Source organism: Saccopteryx bilineata, chromosome 5, assembly GCF_036850765.1.
Source record: "Saccopteryx bilineata isolate mSacBil1 chromosome 5, mSacBil1_pri_phased_curated, whole genome shotgun sequence".
NCBI classification, from domain to species: Eukaryota; Metazoa; Chordata; class Mammalia; order Chiroptera; family Emballonuridae; genus Saccopteryx; species Saccopteryx bilineata.
In genome coordinates, this window is record NC_089494.1 from 65,231,805 (window position 1) to 65,249,342 (window position 17,538).

Consider the following 17,538-nt stretch of genomic DNA (forward strand, 5'->3'; position numbering starts at 1 on the left):
TAAGTGTTTTCTTAAAGGGGCACCTTTGTATATAAATCACAGTGGAACCTAAATTACTAAATCTCTTTTACTGATATTCATTGTTTTGTAACCTTTAGAAATCACCAAAGCCTTAAGAGAATACTGATCATTCTTTAGTTTGTTACTTAAGAAATAGGCTGGTGGCCTTGGCCAGTTGGCTCAGTGGTAGTGCCAGCCTGGTGTGCAGGAGTCCCGGGTTCGATTCCTGGCCAGGGCACACAGGAGAAGCGCCCATCTGCTTCTTCACCCCTCCCCCTCTCCTTCCTCTCTGTGTCTCCCTTCTCCTCCTGCAGCCAAGGCTCCATTGGAACAAAGTTGGCCTGGGTGCTAGAATGGCTCTGGTTGCAACAGAGCAACGCCCCAGTTGGGCAGAGCATCGCCCCCTGGTGGGCATGCTGGGTGGATCCCGATCGGGCGCATGTGGGAGTCTGTCTGTCTGACTGCCTCCCCATTTCCAACTTCAGAAAAATACATAAAAGAAATAGGCTGGTGATTTAAACAAACCAATATAAACCCCCCCCTTTTTTTTCTTTTGAGACAACCAAAAAAATTGAAAGACAAGTTGGCTATTAAACAAGGCTAGTAATTATTGCTGGTATAGTTAGGTGTGATAATGATATATGGTGAAGGGTTATGGTTCTGTGTGAAGAGTTTCATAATCAAAGCTTAGACTTTTTTTTAAACAGTTGGGAAATTGTTAGGAACTTGTTAATTTTCGAAGAGGTAGGGGAAAGGTGCAGAGCTGCTAGAAGCCAGAGGGAAAGGCTTGCTTTATCCAGCCTACGTAAGAAGCATTAGAGCCATCTGTTTTCCCAGCTGCTAACTGCTACTGTCAGGATAGAGGAGCAGGTTCATATTAAAAAACAAAAAAATAGCCCTGTTGTTTTATTTCGCTTGAGTATATTGCCATTTATAAAACTTAAATGTGAAAATTGACATTATAGTCTTCTCTGACTTAGCACCATTGAACTGGTATCTTGTTTCTGATAACGTATCATATAATTTTAGCAAAGATGAACACAAGAATTGTAGTGTATATTCTAATTCCATATTATGCAAAAATTATCACCAAAATTTAAAAAAAAATCTCTTCAGCTATTCAGTTAGTCTTTGGTCCAAACTCTTCTGTGATTTGAATCCTAGGCCTTTGACCTTTATGAACAAAGATACGCTGCTGTGAAGATCCATCAACTTAATAAAAGTTGGAGGGATGAGAAAAAGGAAAACTACCACAAGTAAATATTAATATTTTATTTTGTCAATTGAAAACATATGTGATGGCCATGGAGAATTAATAGCCTCTCTCTTCCTGTAGACATGCCTGCAGAGAATACAGAATACACAAAGAACTAGACCATCCCAGAATAGTCAAACTCTATGATTATTTCTCCTTGGATACAGATACGTAAGTGAATATTAAGATTTAGTTTGTAAGTAAAGATATGTTTGCTTTTGCTCTCCCTATTCTGTGGTGATGATATAAATACTTTTCATTTCTCTATTATGGTTCTGAATTACTGGATATTTTATGTCTACTTTTTTTCTCTTCTTTAGGTTTTGTACAGTGTTAGAATACTGTGAAGGCAATGACTTGGATTTCTATCTGAAGCAACATAAATTAATGTCAGAGAAAGAAGCTAGGTCTATTGTAATGCAAATTGTAAATGCACTAAGATATCTCAATGAAATCAAACCCCCTATTATACATTATGATCTTAAACCAGGTAATTAATGTGTCTAAATAAAAAATTATATTTATTAATTTACCTGAAAACATGCTTTTTGGTTTAGATTTTAAATGCCAGTGGAATGCTAGAATTTAAAGTATTTTTGTCATGTCACTTAAAATATTTTAAATATTTTGAAATATATTTTATATGTATATATTTTCCCCCTAAAGTTAGCATAAGTCATAAAGGTAATGTTTTTTATCTATGTGTCATTAAAAGAACTCTGTGTTTTGCTCCTAGGAAACATCCTTCTGGTAGATGGAACAGCATGTGGAGAAATCAAAATTACTGATTTTGGTCTATCCAAGATTATGGATGATGATAGCTATGGTGTAGATGGAATGGATCTAACTTCTCAAGGGGCAGGCACCTACTGGTAAATGTGTTACTAAAGACATTAAACTGTCTAGATTAGTGACAAGGCGTTTTATGAGAGTATAGTTTTTCTTTTCATATACCTTTGAGATTACTGTGGTGAGGGTACTGTTAGTAAGTCTCTGAGTCGAGAGGGAGACGACTCTTACCAGTCTTCTTTACTCATCTGATCCTAACTGTAAATGTCAGCAAACTAGAGGAAGAAAGACTTAGCATTAGCAAGTCACTTCTGTACCTACTCAGAAACTCCTAAGATGGAGAATTTGTAGATTTTCTTCTATGATGTTTATCATGAAAAAGTATTTATGTACATATAACAACTGTTACAAGCAGTAAGCATCAAGCCTTCCCTGTAGAAGTTTTTGTTGGAGATGGATATTTTGTTGATCATGGATGGGAGAGATATTTGGCATATTCGTGGCCTTTGGACTTGACTCTTAAAAATACCCTTTATTGATTTCATACATATCATTATAAGTTTAGATAGAACCATAGATTGACAGTCTTAATGAATGTCATTCTTTTAGAGTTCTCTAGGTATTGACAAAAACTACTTCAGTGTGAATTGTCAGATTTACCTAAGTGAGGAACAAGCCGAAAATTGCAAAAAAACTTAGTTTGCAGAATAAATTAGTTGAGCAAAAGGAGTAAAATTTTCATTGGAAGAGAACTGTATTTAACTTTTCATTGACCAGGAAGGGAACTTCAAACATAAATGTGACATTAGAGTTTCCAAAACAGTCTTCACACAGTTAGCCTGAGCATATAATGACCAGCTCCATAAGATACCACAGGTCTGTATGGACATCACTTTTCATGAATTTTTTTCATACTTAAAACTATCATTCAAGCTAGTAACCTCCTTAAAGTTTGTATCCTCAATCAGTAATCTTTATTTTAAACGTTTTTCTTTTAGCAACAGAGCTCACTTTTTCACAACAAACTCTTAGAATCCTAATAAATAAAACCAGTAACAGCAACAAGACTTCTTGGTAGAGCCCTAGACTCTGTAGAAGACAGCTTAAAAAACATGTTCTAAATAATAGATCATTCTTGCCTGACCAGGCAGTGATGCAGTGAATAGAATGTTAGACCAAGACCTAGAGGACCCAGGTTTAAAACCCCGAGGTTGCCGTCTTGAGTGAGGGCTCACCAGCTTGAGCACAGGATCATAGACATGACCCTATGGTTGCTGGCTTGAACCCAAGGTCACTGGCTTGAGCAACGGGTCACTCGCTCTGCTGGAGCCCCTCAGTCAAGGCACATATGAGAAAGCAATCACTGAAGAACTAAGGAGCTGGAACAAAGAATTGATGCTTCTCATCTCTCTCCCTTCCTGTCTGTCTGTCCCTATCTCTCTCTCTGACTCTGTCTCTGTAAAAACAAAAAGTAATAGATCATTTTTCCTGTGCAGCAACTCTCACTAGATCGTGTCTCTCTTACTCTGCCTTTGCTAGAGTAGGGCTGGACAGACGAGGAAATTTACCTCTCAGGTGGACATGAGATAGGGAAGCTTATATTTAGGGGACTATGCAGGAAGGAGATATAGTCATGGCATTTCTCTGGGAATCTGCAGTGCACTTCCCATATAGAAAGTGTCCCCAAAATGGTTAGTTTTCTACAGTCACACTAGTTTTTTAGCTGTGTATTTGGTGAAGTGGGATGTCCCACACAGACTTACAGAATGCAGGCATATGGTGCTTTTACAGAACACATTGTATACCCAGAAGCTTAAACTATTTGTCAGTATCACTAAGAAGAAAATACGTTTTGTTCCTCTCAGGTCTGAAATGCAGTTGTCCACTAAATCCTACTGGGTATTTTCCCCCCCGAATAGTTTTGGTCTCTCTTCCTACAGTTCCTCTCCTTGTTTATATTCTTTTTCCTCAAGAGACTGTGTAGCCTAGTGTTTAAGAGCTATTCTTGTTTCAGTTGCATATGCATAAACCTACACAAAATACACTTTTATGAAAAAGCAAATCTTGGCCCTGGCTGGTTGGCTCAATGGTAGAGCATCAGCCTGGCGTGCGGGAGTCCCGGATTCGATTCCCGGCCAGGGCACACAGGAGAAGCGCCCATCTGCTTCTCCACCCCTCCCCCTCTCCTTCCTCTCTGTCTCTCTCTTCCCCTCCCGCAGCCAAGGCTCCATTGGACCAAAGTTGGCCCGGGCGCTGAGGATGGCTCTGTGGCTTCTGCCTCAGGCGCTAGAACGGATACTGGTCAGGCGCATGCAGGAGTCTGTCTGACTGCCTCCCCATTTCCAACTTCAGAAAAATACAAAAAAAAGGAAATCTTTTTACTTGATTTGGGGGTAGGAAAAGATTTGCCATCTCAAAGATTTATTGGTCATCTTTGGTGGTTCTATTTCAAGAAGTTTTATATGGGTTCTTTTTGTTCTTTTTTTTTTTTTTAAGAAATCTATCAGCATCCTGGTGAAACTTAAATGATTTTTAGCATAGTGAGTACAAAACTAAAAAGGAAAAAAAGTAGATTCCTAGTTAGCTGTATTATTCTTTTCAGTTTAATCTAAATTTGTGAGGTATAAGGTACTTGCATTTCTTTTTAAATCATTTTTCTTTATATATGTATATTTGATATAAACTATATTTAAATATAAATTATATATTTTATATAAATTTATATATTTAATTTTTTCATTGATTTAAGAGGGGAAGGGGTAGAGAGAGAGAAGTGGGGGCAGGAATCAACATGCTCTTCCACTTAGTTGTGGACTCATTGCTTCTCCTCCGTGACTGGGGATTAAACCTGTGACCCTTGGCATGCTGGGACAGTGCTTTATCCCCTGACCCAGCTGGCGAGGGTGGTGCTTACATTTCTGATAGATTTTTACTTATAACCTAAGGTGACAAGTTTATTTTTACCTTGTAGCTAAAATTATGAACTTACAGAAAATGCTTAGAAATTTTAAAATAGTATTTTTTGAATAAATATGTTTCAGATGCTGCTAGTGTTTGAAGCTATACAATGAATAAGAGCTCCTTGAGCTACTCATGGTCTAGCGCAGGGTTCTCAAACTCGCGGCCCACCGGCCGCATGCGGCCCACCGAACAATTTTGTGCGGCCCGCAGACTAATCCACGAAGTTCAAAATATTTTGGATAAAATTAAGTAAGCCCGTGGATTAGTCTGCGGGCCACACAAAATTGTTCGGCAGGCCGCGAGTTTGAGACCCCTGGTCTAGTGTGACTTGACTTTAATGCCATAATTAAGGGATCTGGTGATTACATGGGGAAGAAGCAAAGCTTTGACTAGAGGGAAGCAGAGAAGGCTTATTATGGAGGTTGGGTTGGTCTTGAAGAAAAAGTGTTCACCAAGTGAACTGAAGTGGTTAGGGAAGTTATTGTCATATTCAAAAGCATGGGTGACAAAACAACATTGTGAGCAACCAAGTTAATTGGCTTTCCCAAGCCAGTTTGAGGGGTTGGGGAAGAAGAATGAGTGCAGATGTTAGAAATTTAAGTTGCTGCTGGACTAGAATGGGTCTTGTGTTACATACAAGAGATATGAGGTCTCGCTTTGGCAGTGCGTAATGTTGAGGTTCTTTAAATAAAAGAGCCACCTGATCAGAGACGTGTGTTTTAGGAAGAGAACTGCCCCCACAGTTTGAATGCTGGTGAATCATAGCGATAGGAGAGAATTTCTTTAGACACTTAACCCAAATTAAAACATTGTAATTTCTAATGACAGTTTTTTATTTCTGTAGATAATATATATAATATTGTACATGTTAGATGTGTATGTATACAGTACTTTATCACAGAAATGTGCAGTTTTGGTAGTAGGGTCAAGTATACAAGGATGTAAATGCTTCAAAAGTTTGATGATTGTCATTAATAAAGGTCTTAAGGTTTTATGTGGGTAAAATTAGTGTTCTGAGATTTAACATTTAGAAGGTTTTAAATTATAGATTGTTAATAGTATCCTTTCCCTTTTTCTCCCCAAAAAACTATAGGTATTTACCTCCTGAGTGTTTTGTAGTTGGGAAAGAACCACCAAAAATTTCCAACAAGGTTGATGTGTGGTCAGTTGGAGTCATTTTCTTTCAGTGTCTTTATGGTAGAAAGGTAAGTTAAAGGATATCAGATTCAGCAGTATAGAGATAAGTTGAATTTTCCCCCCTTTAAATACAAAGTTTCATTAACTTGAAGTCAAAAAATCAATTTTGATCCTTCCAAGGAAGGCCAGGTTTTTTTCTCTTATTTTTCCCTAAAATTTCCATGGATTAAAAAAAAAAAAATCCATGGATCAGAATTATTTTGTCATAACAATTTACTTAGCTTGCATTTTGCCCCCCCCCCCCCCTTTAACGTAAGAAAAAGAAGTAACTATGTTAACCATGCTAACATTCTCTTCTGTTATTATCCTCCATTCTGTCCACTTCCTCACATCCTCTACCTCAGGGAAATGAATCCTTTTCAAACCTCTGTTGAAGTCAGAATTACAACTAGACATCATGTAACCCCATCCCATCTAGTTCCGTTATCATTATGGAAAAAGAGTTTAAGGAATTTGTCTGGGAATTGACTTCAGGTTAGGACCAAACCCAGAGCTGTTTCATTCAAGTTAGTGTCTCATGCTCAAAGTATTATATTCTGTGGTCTTTTCACGGGCATTTTCACAATTTCATCTATTTTCTAATCAAACTTCATTTTGTAAATATTCAGAATTAAAATTTAAATTTCTTTTTTTTAAAAAAAAAAACGAGAGAGACAGAGAGAAGGACAGATAGGCAGGAAGGGAGAGAGATGAGAAGCATCAACTCTTCATTTTGACACCTTAGTTGTTCATCGATTGCTTTCTCATATGTGCCTTGACCAGGGGGCTCCAGCAGAGTGTGTGACCCCTTGCTCAAGCCAGCAACCATGAGGTCATGTCTATGATCCCATTCTCAAGCCAGTGACGTCAGGGTTTCAAACCTGTGTTTTATGTGTCCCAGTCTGACGCTCCATCCACTCTGCCACCATCTGGTCAGGCTCTTTATAATTTTTTTAAAGATTTTATTGATTTTACAGAGAGAGGAGGCAGGAGTAGCAAGAAGTATCAATTCATAATTGCTTCACTTCAGTTGCTCATTGCTTGCTTATTGCATGTGCCTTGACCTGGCAAGCACAGGGCTTTGAACTGGCAACCTCAGCATTCTAGGTTAACACTTGATCTACTGCGCCACCACAGGTCAGGCTATTATGTTATTATTTTATGTTAATTACTTATATTGCAACAGCATTATTTTTGGTTTATTCTGTTGAGGATTGATTAGATAGGATTTCTCAGACTGCTGCCAATTAAAACTTTGTTGCTATGATAATGTGTCCCAACTTCCATGTAACTGAGGAAAAGAATTTTTTTAGTACACAACTCATTTGCATCTTGAGTATTTACTGATAATGTCTGTGTTTAAAATTTTTTTGAGATTAATTTCTCAACATTTTATTTACTTTGTTTTATAGCCATTTGGTCACAATCAATCTCAACAAGACATTCTTCAAGAAAATACAATATTAAAAGCCACAGAAGTTCAATTCCCTGTGAAACCAGTTGTAAGCAGTGAAGCAAAGGTACGAAATTTATGTAAATAAGTTTTGTGAAGTAAAAATTTCATTTCATAAGTTGTGCTTAAAACAAAGTAATTACTTATGAGTGAGTAAAATAAAAGGGATTGCAGCCGCAGGGAAATCTATCCAGGGGCTGGGGGGGTGCTCTGGAAATAAGAGACACTCAGGCCGTTGGGTCCCAGTTTTCACCTTTGAAGGACCTAACTATAATCCTGACCCTTTGTTCACTCAGCTTGCTTTGAAAATTAGGGGAAATCACAAGATTTGGGCCCATCATTATCTTTATGTTTTATGTATCAGTTTATGTTAATACTCATCTAAATACATAGTTGATTCTTGGCCCTGGCCGGTTGACTCAGCGGTAGAGCATTGACCCGGCGTGCAGGAGTCCTGGCCAGGGCACACAGGAGAGGCGCCCATCTGCTTCTCCACCCCTCCCCCCCCTCCTTCCTCTCTGTCTCTCTCTTCCCCTCCCGCAGTGAGGCTCCATTGGAGCAAAGATGGCCCGGGCACTGGGGATGGCTCTGTGGCCTCTGCCTCAGGCGCTAGAATGGCTCTGGACGCAACAGAGCGACACCCCAGAGGGGCAAAGCATCGCCCCCCTGGTGGGCATGCCGGGTGAATCCCGGTCGGGCACATGCAAGAGTCTGTCTGACTGCCTCCCCGTTTCCAGCTTCAGAAAAATGAAAAAAAATAATAATAATAAATAAATAAATACATAGTTGATTCTTGAACAACATGGGATTGAACTGCACGGGTCCACTTATACTTATAATGGATTATCTTGATAAATATATTGGAAAATTTTTTGGAAGTTTAACAATTTGACAAAATTTGCTGGTGAACCTGGCCTAAGGTGGCGCGGTGGATAAAGCGTCACCTTGGAGTGCTCAGGTCGCTGGTTCAAAGCTCCAGGCTTACCTGGTCAAGGCATATACGAGCCCCCTTCTACCCACCCCCTTCTTTCTCACCTCTCTTCTAAAATTCAGTAAATCTTTTTAAAAATTTTTGCAGGTGAATCACATAGCCAAGAAATAGAAAAAAGAAAGTTATGTCATGATGCATAAGTATATGTACATGTTTTCTCTTGGGATTTTTCTCATAACATTTTCTTTTATTGTAAGAATATAGTATAAAATATACATAACCCGCTAAATAGTCAAGCAACTATTGAAATCAACAATAAGTCTTCTAGTCAAAAGTAGACTAGTAAGTTTTTGGGCATTCAAAAGTAGTAACATGGCCTGACCTGTGGTGGCGCAGTGGATAAATCCTCGACCTGGAATGCTGAGGTCAGTGGTTCAGAGCCCTGGGCTTGCCTGGTCAAGGTACATATAACAAGCGATCAGTGAACAACTAAAGTGAAGCAGCTATGTGTTGATACTTCTTGTTCCCCTGCCCCTCTCTCTCTCTGTAACATCAATAAAAAAAATCTTTTTTTTCTTCTTTTTTAAGTGAGAAGAAGGGAGATAAAGAGATTCCTGCATGCACCCCAACCAGGATCCACCCAGCAACCCCCATCTAGGGCCAATGCTCTGCCCATCTGGGGCTACTTGCAACCAAGCTATTTTTAGTACCTGAGAGAGGGGCTGTACAGAGCCATCTTTAGCACCTTGGGCCAACATGCTTGAATCAATTGAGCCATGGCTGTGGGAGAGGAAGAGAGAGAAGGGTGGGGGGAAGAAGTAGATGGTCACCTCTCTTGTGTGCCCTGACCACAATCGAACCTGGGACTTCCACATGCTGGGGCGATGCTCTAACACTGAGCCAACCAGCCATAGCCAGTAAAATCTTTAAAAAAAAAAAGTAATAATGTGAATTTCCAACTGCATAAGGAATTGACACCCATAATTCCTTATATTATTCAGGGGTCAACCATATAAGAATAAAAACATTGTGTTGATACTTCATATGCATTCTTTTTTAACCTTATGAGGGTATTTTTTATTATCCCCATTTTATAAAGTAGGAAACCAGCCAAGCCATAGCAAAGGTACCTGTCCAGAATTATACCTATTAATAAGAAGCAGAGCTACTTGATCTTGGGCTACCCTATCCTAGCTCTTGAGAAAGCCTGACCTCTTCTTCAGCTTTGCTTGCATGTAGGTATCTGAAGCTGTAACAGACAGCTTTCTAAACTTCTGATCATATGTCTGTATGATAACAGGAAATAGATATTTCTAATAGCATAACCTTTATAGTCCTTAATATATTCCCACCTTCCTGTTATTGGCCTTTCGCATTTGTATTTTTTCTCCTGCTTTGTTTTGCTTATCACAAAGTTTATTTCTCTGTGATTCCCTGTTGGAAACTTCTCTTTAAACACTGAAATTCCCAAGACAAACACATGAAGTTATTTTTTCCTGGTATGAATAGTCTAGGCCATAAGAATAATCATAAACAGGCATTATATAGTTCCTATATTGTAAGAGTGTAGAATAGCACCATTCTGTGTCCCTGATCACAGTCATAATGGCCTTCATAATTGTACTGGTGTTTGATTAATCTTAGGAGATGTTTATTGGAACTGTCCCATATTTTATTTTATCCATTACATCTTTATTGGCTTTTGAAACTTTTACAAGATTTTGACAAAAAGATAACTGACATTCTTAAAGTAAGAATTATTTACATAAGGTAAATATGGCTCCTTTAAAAAAGTTCTTGACAGTGCAGGCATCTAAATTTTGTCTTCTGTTTCTATCTACAGCATCAGTGATAATAGAAACTAAATGAATTTAGTCAATGTTAAGATCCATTTATTTACATCTTTAATAGTGACAAAAATGGTCAGGAATGAGTGTGGTATGAATATAGTGCGCCAAAAAGAAGTTCCATTTACCACCTCTGGGTTCTGTGCTCAGGTTCTTTATAAGTGCTGCAGTCACCATTTTGGTACCTGGGGTGGGGGGTGTGTCACAGTTTTTGTTTTTTTAAGCTACAGAATATACCTTCGTCAAGTACCTCCACTGACCTGGTTGGAGCATCTTAATATTTGCTCCTTGTACACTTCTTAACCTTGCTGTTGGTGGCTTTTCATTCTTTGAAACTCTGTCTTCAGTATATCAGGCACTCTTGATTTTTTTTCTATATCTTAATCATTTTCAGGGTAGTCTTGAAACTTTGTTAAAAACTGAAAAAGATAAGACCTCAGGGATCAAAAATACTTGTGCTAAAGATTAGTAAGCTAACCATGCTATAATGATGAGAAAATCTAGATTTGTTTTTAGAGGAAAAAAAAATTACTTTTAATGAATTTCAAAGCAAAGAACATGCCAAATAGTTAACTTTAAATTGGAGTTTAGGCCCTGGCCTGTTGGCTCAGTGGTAGAGCATCGGCCTTGCGTGTAGAAGTCCCGCGTTCGATTCCCGGCCAGGGCACACAGGAGAAGCACCCATCTGCTTCTCCACCCCTCCCCCTCTCCTTCCTCTCTGTCTCTCTCTTCCCCTCCCGCAGCCAAGGCTCCATTGGAGCAAAGGTGGCCCGGGCGCTGGGGATGGCTCCTTGGCCTCTGCCCCAGGCGCTAGAGTGGCTCTGGTCGCAACAGAGCGATGCCCCAGAGGGGCAGAGCATCGCCCCCTGGTGGGCAGAGCGTCAACCCCTGGTGGGCGTGCCGGGTGGATCCCGGTCGAGCACATGCAGAAGTCTGTCTGACTGTCTCTCCCTGTTTCCAGCTTCAGAAAAATACAAAAAAAAAAAAAAAAAATTAATTGGAGTTTAATCACATTAAAAAGTATGTATGTTAAACTTTTCCTGCAAATGGTTTAATTCATGAATTTATGTGGCTTTTAGGAATTTCAAGATAAGTTAAAGTTACATCTAGTGTCAGCAATAAGAAAGGGAAAGAATTGCCAATTATCACTTAAGAATTTATTTGTTGCAAAAAATGGATGACTCTCTGCCCGACCAGTTAGTGGCACAGTGGATAGAGCATCAGCCTGGGATACTGAGGATCCTGGTTTGAAATCCCAAGGTCCCTAGCTTGAGTCCATCTCCCCTGCCTCCCCCATCCCGTCAAGGCACATATGAGAAAGCAGTCAATGAACATCTAAGGCACCGCAACTATGAATTGATGCTTCTCATTTCTCCCCCTTCCTGTCTGTCCCTATTTCTCTCACTCAGAAAAAATGGATGAATCTCTCAAGTATAATATTGAGTGAATGAAAGAAGCCAGATAAAGGAGAACATAATCTATGAGACTATTTACGTTAAGGTCAAAACAAGCAGAACTCAACTCTAGTGTTAAAAGTTAGGACAGGCCCTGGCTGGTTGGCTCATTAGTAGAGCTTCGGCCCGGCATGTGGAAGTCCCGGGTTCAATTCCCGGTCAGGGCACACAGGAGAAGCACTCATCTGCTTCTCCACCCCTTCCCATCTTGCTTCTCTCTCTCTCTTTCTCTCTCTCTCTCTTCTTCTCCCTTCCTGCAGCCAAGGCTCAATTAGAGTGAGTTGGCCCAGGTGCTGAGGATGGCTCCATGGCCTCCTCCTCAGGAGCTAAAAAATGGCTCTGGTTGCAACGGAGCAAGGGCCCCAGATGCACAGAGCATCAACCCTCTAGTGGCTTGCTGGGTGGATCCCAGTCAGGGCGCATGTGGTAGTCTGTGTCTGCCTTCTCTCTTCTCATTAAAAAAAAAAAAAAAAAAAATGTAGCCTGACTAGGTGGTGGCGCAGTGGATAGAGAGTCGGACTGGGATGCAGAAGGACCCAGGTTCGAGACTCCGAGATCGCCACCTTGAGCGCAGGCTCATCTGGTTTGAGCAAAGCTCACCAGCTTGAGCCCAAGGTCACTGGTTCAAGCAAGGGGTTACTCAGTCTGCTGAAGGCCCGCAGTCAAGGCACATATGAGAAAGCAATCAATGAACAACGAAGGTGTCACAACGCGCAACAAAAAACTGATGATGTTTCTCATCTCTCCGTTCCTGTCTGTCTGTCCCTGTCTATCCTTCTCTCTGACTCTCTCTCTGTGTCTCTGTAAAATAAAATAAAATAAAATAAAATAAAATAATAAAATAAAATGTAAAAGAAAAAGGACAGGGTTTAGCCAGGTGGGTTTAGCCAGAACCCACACCTGGAAAGGGACATGGAGAGACCTAAGAGACTGTCGTAAAATTCTTCATGTCAGTCTGGTTGCTAGTTACATATATATATTTACTTTGTACTGAATGCTTTTGATGTATTTTTTAATATATTAAAATTTAATAGATTTTTTTAAAAGAGACTATTCTCAAGAATAGGATAATACCAGTTTGAGAAAAAAAGATCATGATTATATCCACTTTTAGTTTTTTCAAAAGTATGCTCAGTGTTAACCAAAATACTCAGTGTTAACCAAGTAGGAGGAAAAAAACAGTAGGAATGACCCTTCATCCAAAGTCATTATCCTCAGTAGGGAAAAAACATATATATGGCTAAAAATAGCACATCTTCTAGCCAAACAAAACTGTTAGAGGATGATGCCTGACCTGTGGTGGCACAATGGATCAAGTGTCAATCTGGAACGCTGAGGTCACCAGTTCGAAACCCTGGGCTTGCCTGGTCAAGGCACATGGGGAGTTGATGCTTCCTGCTCCTCCATCCCCCTTCTGTCTCTCTCTCCTCTCTAAAGTGAGTAGATTAAAAAAAAGAAATCTTAAACTGAGAGAGGGTGAGAGGATTATTTTTTAAATTTATCTTATGCCAAAATAAGTGTCCAGAATTTTTTAAGTATAAATGCAGCTTTACATATTCAACATAATATTAGAGCAGTTAGGCAAGAAAAATAAAGGTACCAATCAGAAAGAAAGAAAACTGTTACTGATTTACAGATGGTATTATACAGCTAACCCTTGAACAACACAGGTTAAAACTACACTGGTCCATTTATACAGGGTCGTTTGGTTGATTCTTGCAGTTAATATCCATGTTGTTCAAGGGCCAGCTGGCTGTTGGAATTGCATATGCCAAGGGCCAACTTAGGTTATATGTGGATTTTGACTGTGCTGGCAGTTGACACCCCTAAACAATGTGGTGTTTAAGGGTTAACTATATAACCCTAAAAATAACACCAAAAAACCTGTTAGAACTAATAAAATTCAGCGAAGTTAAAGGGTACAAATAAATAAACAAAAAATGTGTTGCATTTTTATATAATAACTACCAGAAAGAGAAAATTAAGAAAATCCCATTTACACTTGCATCAAAGAGTAAAATAACTAGGAGTGAATTTAACCAAGAAGATGAAAGACCTGTATACTGAAAACTGTAAGGCATTAATGAAAGAAATTAAAGAAACACAAATATATGGAAAGATAATTCCATGTTTATGGATTAGAAGAATTATTAAAATGTCTATACTAACCAAACCAATCTGCAGATTCACTGTATTCATCCTAAAAAAATTCTAATGGCATTTTTCACAGAACTAGAACAATGCTAAAATTTGTATAGAACCACAAAAAAAACCAAAATAGCCACAGCAGTCTTAAGAAAGTACAAAACTGGCCTGACCAGATGGTGGCGCAGTGGATAGAGCGTCAGACTGGGATGCGGAAGGGCCCAGGTTCGAGACCCCGAGGTCGCCAGCTTAAGCGTGGGCTCATCTGGCTTGAGCAAAGAGCTCACCAGCTTGGACCCAAGGTCACTGGATCCAGCAAGGGGTTACTTGGTTTGCTGAAGGCCCGCGGTCAAGGCACATGTGAGAAAGCAATCAATGAACAACTAAGAAGTCGCAACGTGCAACGAGAAACTGATGATTGATGCTTCTCATCTCTCTCCATTCCTATCTGTCTGTCCCTATCTATCTCTGCCTCTGTTAAAAAAAAAAAATATATATATATATATATATAATATATATATATATATATATATATATAAAAGAAAGTACAAAACTGGAGGCATTATGTCCCTGATTTCAAACTATAAACTATAGTGATCAAAACAGTATGGTATTGCCCTGGCTGGTTGGCTCAGCGGTAGAGCGTCGGCCTAGCGTGCGGAGGACCCGGGTTCGATTCCCGGCCAGGGCACACAGGAGAAGCGCCCATTTGCTTCTCCACCCCTCCGCCGCGCCTTCCTCTCTGTCTCTCTCTTCTCCTCCCGCAGCCAAGGCTCCATTGGAGCAAAGATGGCCCGGGCGCTGGGGATGGCTCTGTGGTCTCTGCCTCAGGCGCTAGAGTGGCTCTGGTCGCAACATGGCGACGCCTAGGATGGGCAGAGCATCGCCCCCTGGTGGGCAGAGCTTCGCCCCATGGTGGGCGTGCCAGGTGGATCCTGGTCGGGCGCATGCGGGAGTCTGTCTGACTGTCTCTCCCTGTTTCTAGCTTCAGAAAAATGCAAAAATGCAACAAAGAAAAAACCAAACAAACAAACAAAAAACAGTATGGTATTAACATAAAGTGGGTATTTCTTTTTTTTTTTTTTTTTTTTTTTTTTTACAGAGACATAGAGTGAGTCAGAGAGAGGGATAGACAGGGACAGACAGACAGGAATGGAGAGAGATGAGAAGCATCAATCATTAGTTTTTCATTGCACATTGCATCACCTTAGTTGTTCATTGATTGCTTTCTCACATGTGCCTTGACCGCGGGCCTTCAGCAGACCGAGTAACCCCTTGCTGGAGCCAGTGAGCTTGGGTTCAAGCTGGTGGGCTTTTGCTCAAACCAGATGAGCCCGCGCTCAATCTGGCGACCTCAGGGTCTGGAACTGGGTCCTCTGCATCCCAGTCCGACGCTCTATCCACGGCGCCACCGCCTGGTCAGGCAAAGTGGGTATTTCAAAATGAATATGAAGCTATAAAATATCCCCTGATTTTTGTGAGCAGTATAAAAACACACATAGCTCAGTGGAACAGAATTGGGAACCCAGAAATAAACCTACACATATATGATCAATTTGTGACAAAGGCATCAAGAACATTAACAGACCAATGGATAAAGTGTTATATACATACATTTGAGTATTATTCAGCTGTAAAAAGGAACTGAATTCTGATGCATGATTCAATATGGATGACTCTTAAACATTGTGTTAAATGAAATAAGCCAGATACAAGAGGACAAATACTGTGTGGTACCACTTATATCTAGGTACCTTGTACAGGTACTTAGAATAGCTAAATCATAAAGAACACAGAATAGTGGTTCCCAAGGGCTGGGGGAGAAAGGAGTTGGAGGTTAATTACTTAATGAGTATAGAGTTTCAGTCAGGGACGATGAAAAAGTTACCTTAAATGTATCCATCCCTCTATAGGATTTAGTTGATTGATATTTACAAGGGAAAAGATTTTAATTGCTGACTTTTTTTTGAAGGCCTTTATAAGACGCTGTTTGGCATACCGAAAAGAAGATCGATTTGATGTGCACCAACTGGCAAACGACCCATACCTTCTCCCACACATGAGAAGATCGAATTCTTCAGGAAACTTACACATGGCTGGGCTGACAGCATCCCCTACACCCCCTTCTTCAAGCATAATTAGTTACTGACTTTCCTCAAAGACTTTCCTCCAAAATTGGCATGATACCTTTAAATTGCTTCCAGATGCACACTTGAAAGCAGTTGTTTTTGTTATTTACTTTTTTTTTTACACAGGACATGGTTGAAAACTGTTTTTGAACTGAAGTTCTTCGTAGCGTCGCTTGTGTGAGAGGATCATGGACAGTGAACAGATGTACATGTCTGGCTGTGAGCTTGAGCAGTGGAGGATGAGTGTTGCACAGAAACAGGAATACCATGTTAGGATGGAAGAAAAATGATTTGTTTGGGGGAACACTGTAAATAACATTTATAATACTTAAATACATTTGGTTATTACTAGAGAGTTCTAATATGAAGGGTAGTTTTTCATTATTTAAAAACACTTGGAAAAAAATGAGACATATTTCTAACACAAGAACTCTAGTGCCTGGATACATTCTGCAGCCTTCGGCAGTTAATCTGCTGAAACCAAAGTAAGAACTGAATGACAGTGACAGTTGTGTTTTATAGGAATAGAATATGAGTTAGAATCTTTGGACAAAGTTAGACTTTGTCATTTGCCTATTCTGGCTTTTATCACATCGTACCTCGAAATCACATGTCCTTTTTTTCACTGGTTATATTAAAAGGAGAGCTGTTATTCCTAAATACTTTACACCTTTGACAAAATGAACTGCTTATTTTGAAATCAGTTTGAATTCACTAAATTGTAGTGTCTCCAGTGTTCTCAACATGTTGATGTTTTTGTTTTGATAACCAGGCATTGTTCATTAAAACAAATGACAGTGTGTAACCAAATGCAGACCAGTTCTATGCAGGATAATGATAAATTCCCTTCTAGCTCTATTGTAAATTGTTGTACATATGTTGTATTTCAATTACCAAGTTTCAGCAGCTTATTCTTGTACAAATGTTTAAAATATGGCTTTTCTAATTGGATATTGTATTTTTTTTAAGTCTTGAAGGCGCTTTAATTGCTGCTAAATGATGTTGCTTCTTTACTAAAAAAAAAAAAAAAATCAAATGACCTCCTTAAAAAGGTGCAAATTGACTGTACATCATAGAGGCATATTAAAAGCAGGCATTCATTAACAATCAAGGCATGTAAAAATGATCCATGTTGGACATAGAGAGTTCTCAAAATCAATGTCTTGGGTTCTAGGGCTGTGGAGCGCATAGATACTAGATTTATAGATCGTTCATGGTTATTCTACATTTGTAGAAGGTTCTTATCAAGTCAGCAAGGTGGGATGATAGTCCCATAAACAAATTTCTTGTGGTTTGTACAGATTTGTTAAAATGTGAACATTTTCTAACTGCCTTGTATGGTAGAAACCATTATTTTTCAGGATGTTGTATTTTACTCCTGTAAAAATTATTTCTTTA

The 17,538-nt window shown here is 39.4% G+C and overlaps 1 protein-coding gene across 1 annotated transcript in view; it reads left to right on the top strand.

Moving 5' to 3' along the window:
* TLK1 (tousled like kinase 1) overlaps positions 1–17,176 on the top strand; it is a 159,468-nt gene extending 142,292 nt beyond the window's left edge. The window contains exons 15-21 of the mRNA XM_066278681.1: positions 1,165–1,256; positions 1,337–1,426; positions 1,576–1,745; positions 1,992–2,127; positions 6,099–6,210; positions 7,594–7,701; positions 15,984–17,176. Coding sequence (XP_066134778.1) covers positions 1,165–1,256; positions 1,337–1,426; positions 1,576–1,745; positions 1,992–2,127; positions 6,099–6,210; positions 7,594–7,701; positions 15,984–16,160 — 885 coding nt within the window. The 3' untranslated portion in view covers positions 16,161–17,176. The remainder of the gene's footprint in view (positions 1–1,164; positions 1,257–1,336; positions 1,427–1,575; positions 1,746–1,991; positions 2,128–6,098; positions 6,211–7,593; positions 7,702–15,983) is intronic.
* The last annotated feature ends 362 nt before the right edge of the window (positions 17,177–17,538 follow it).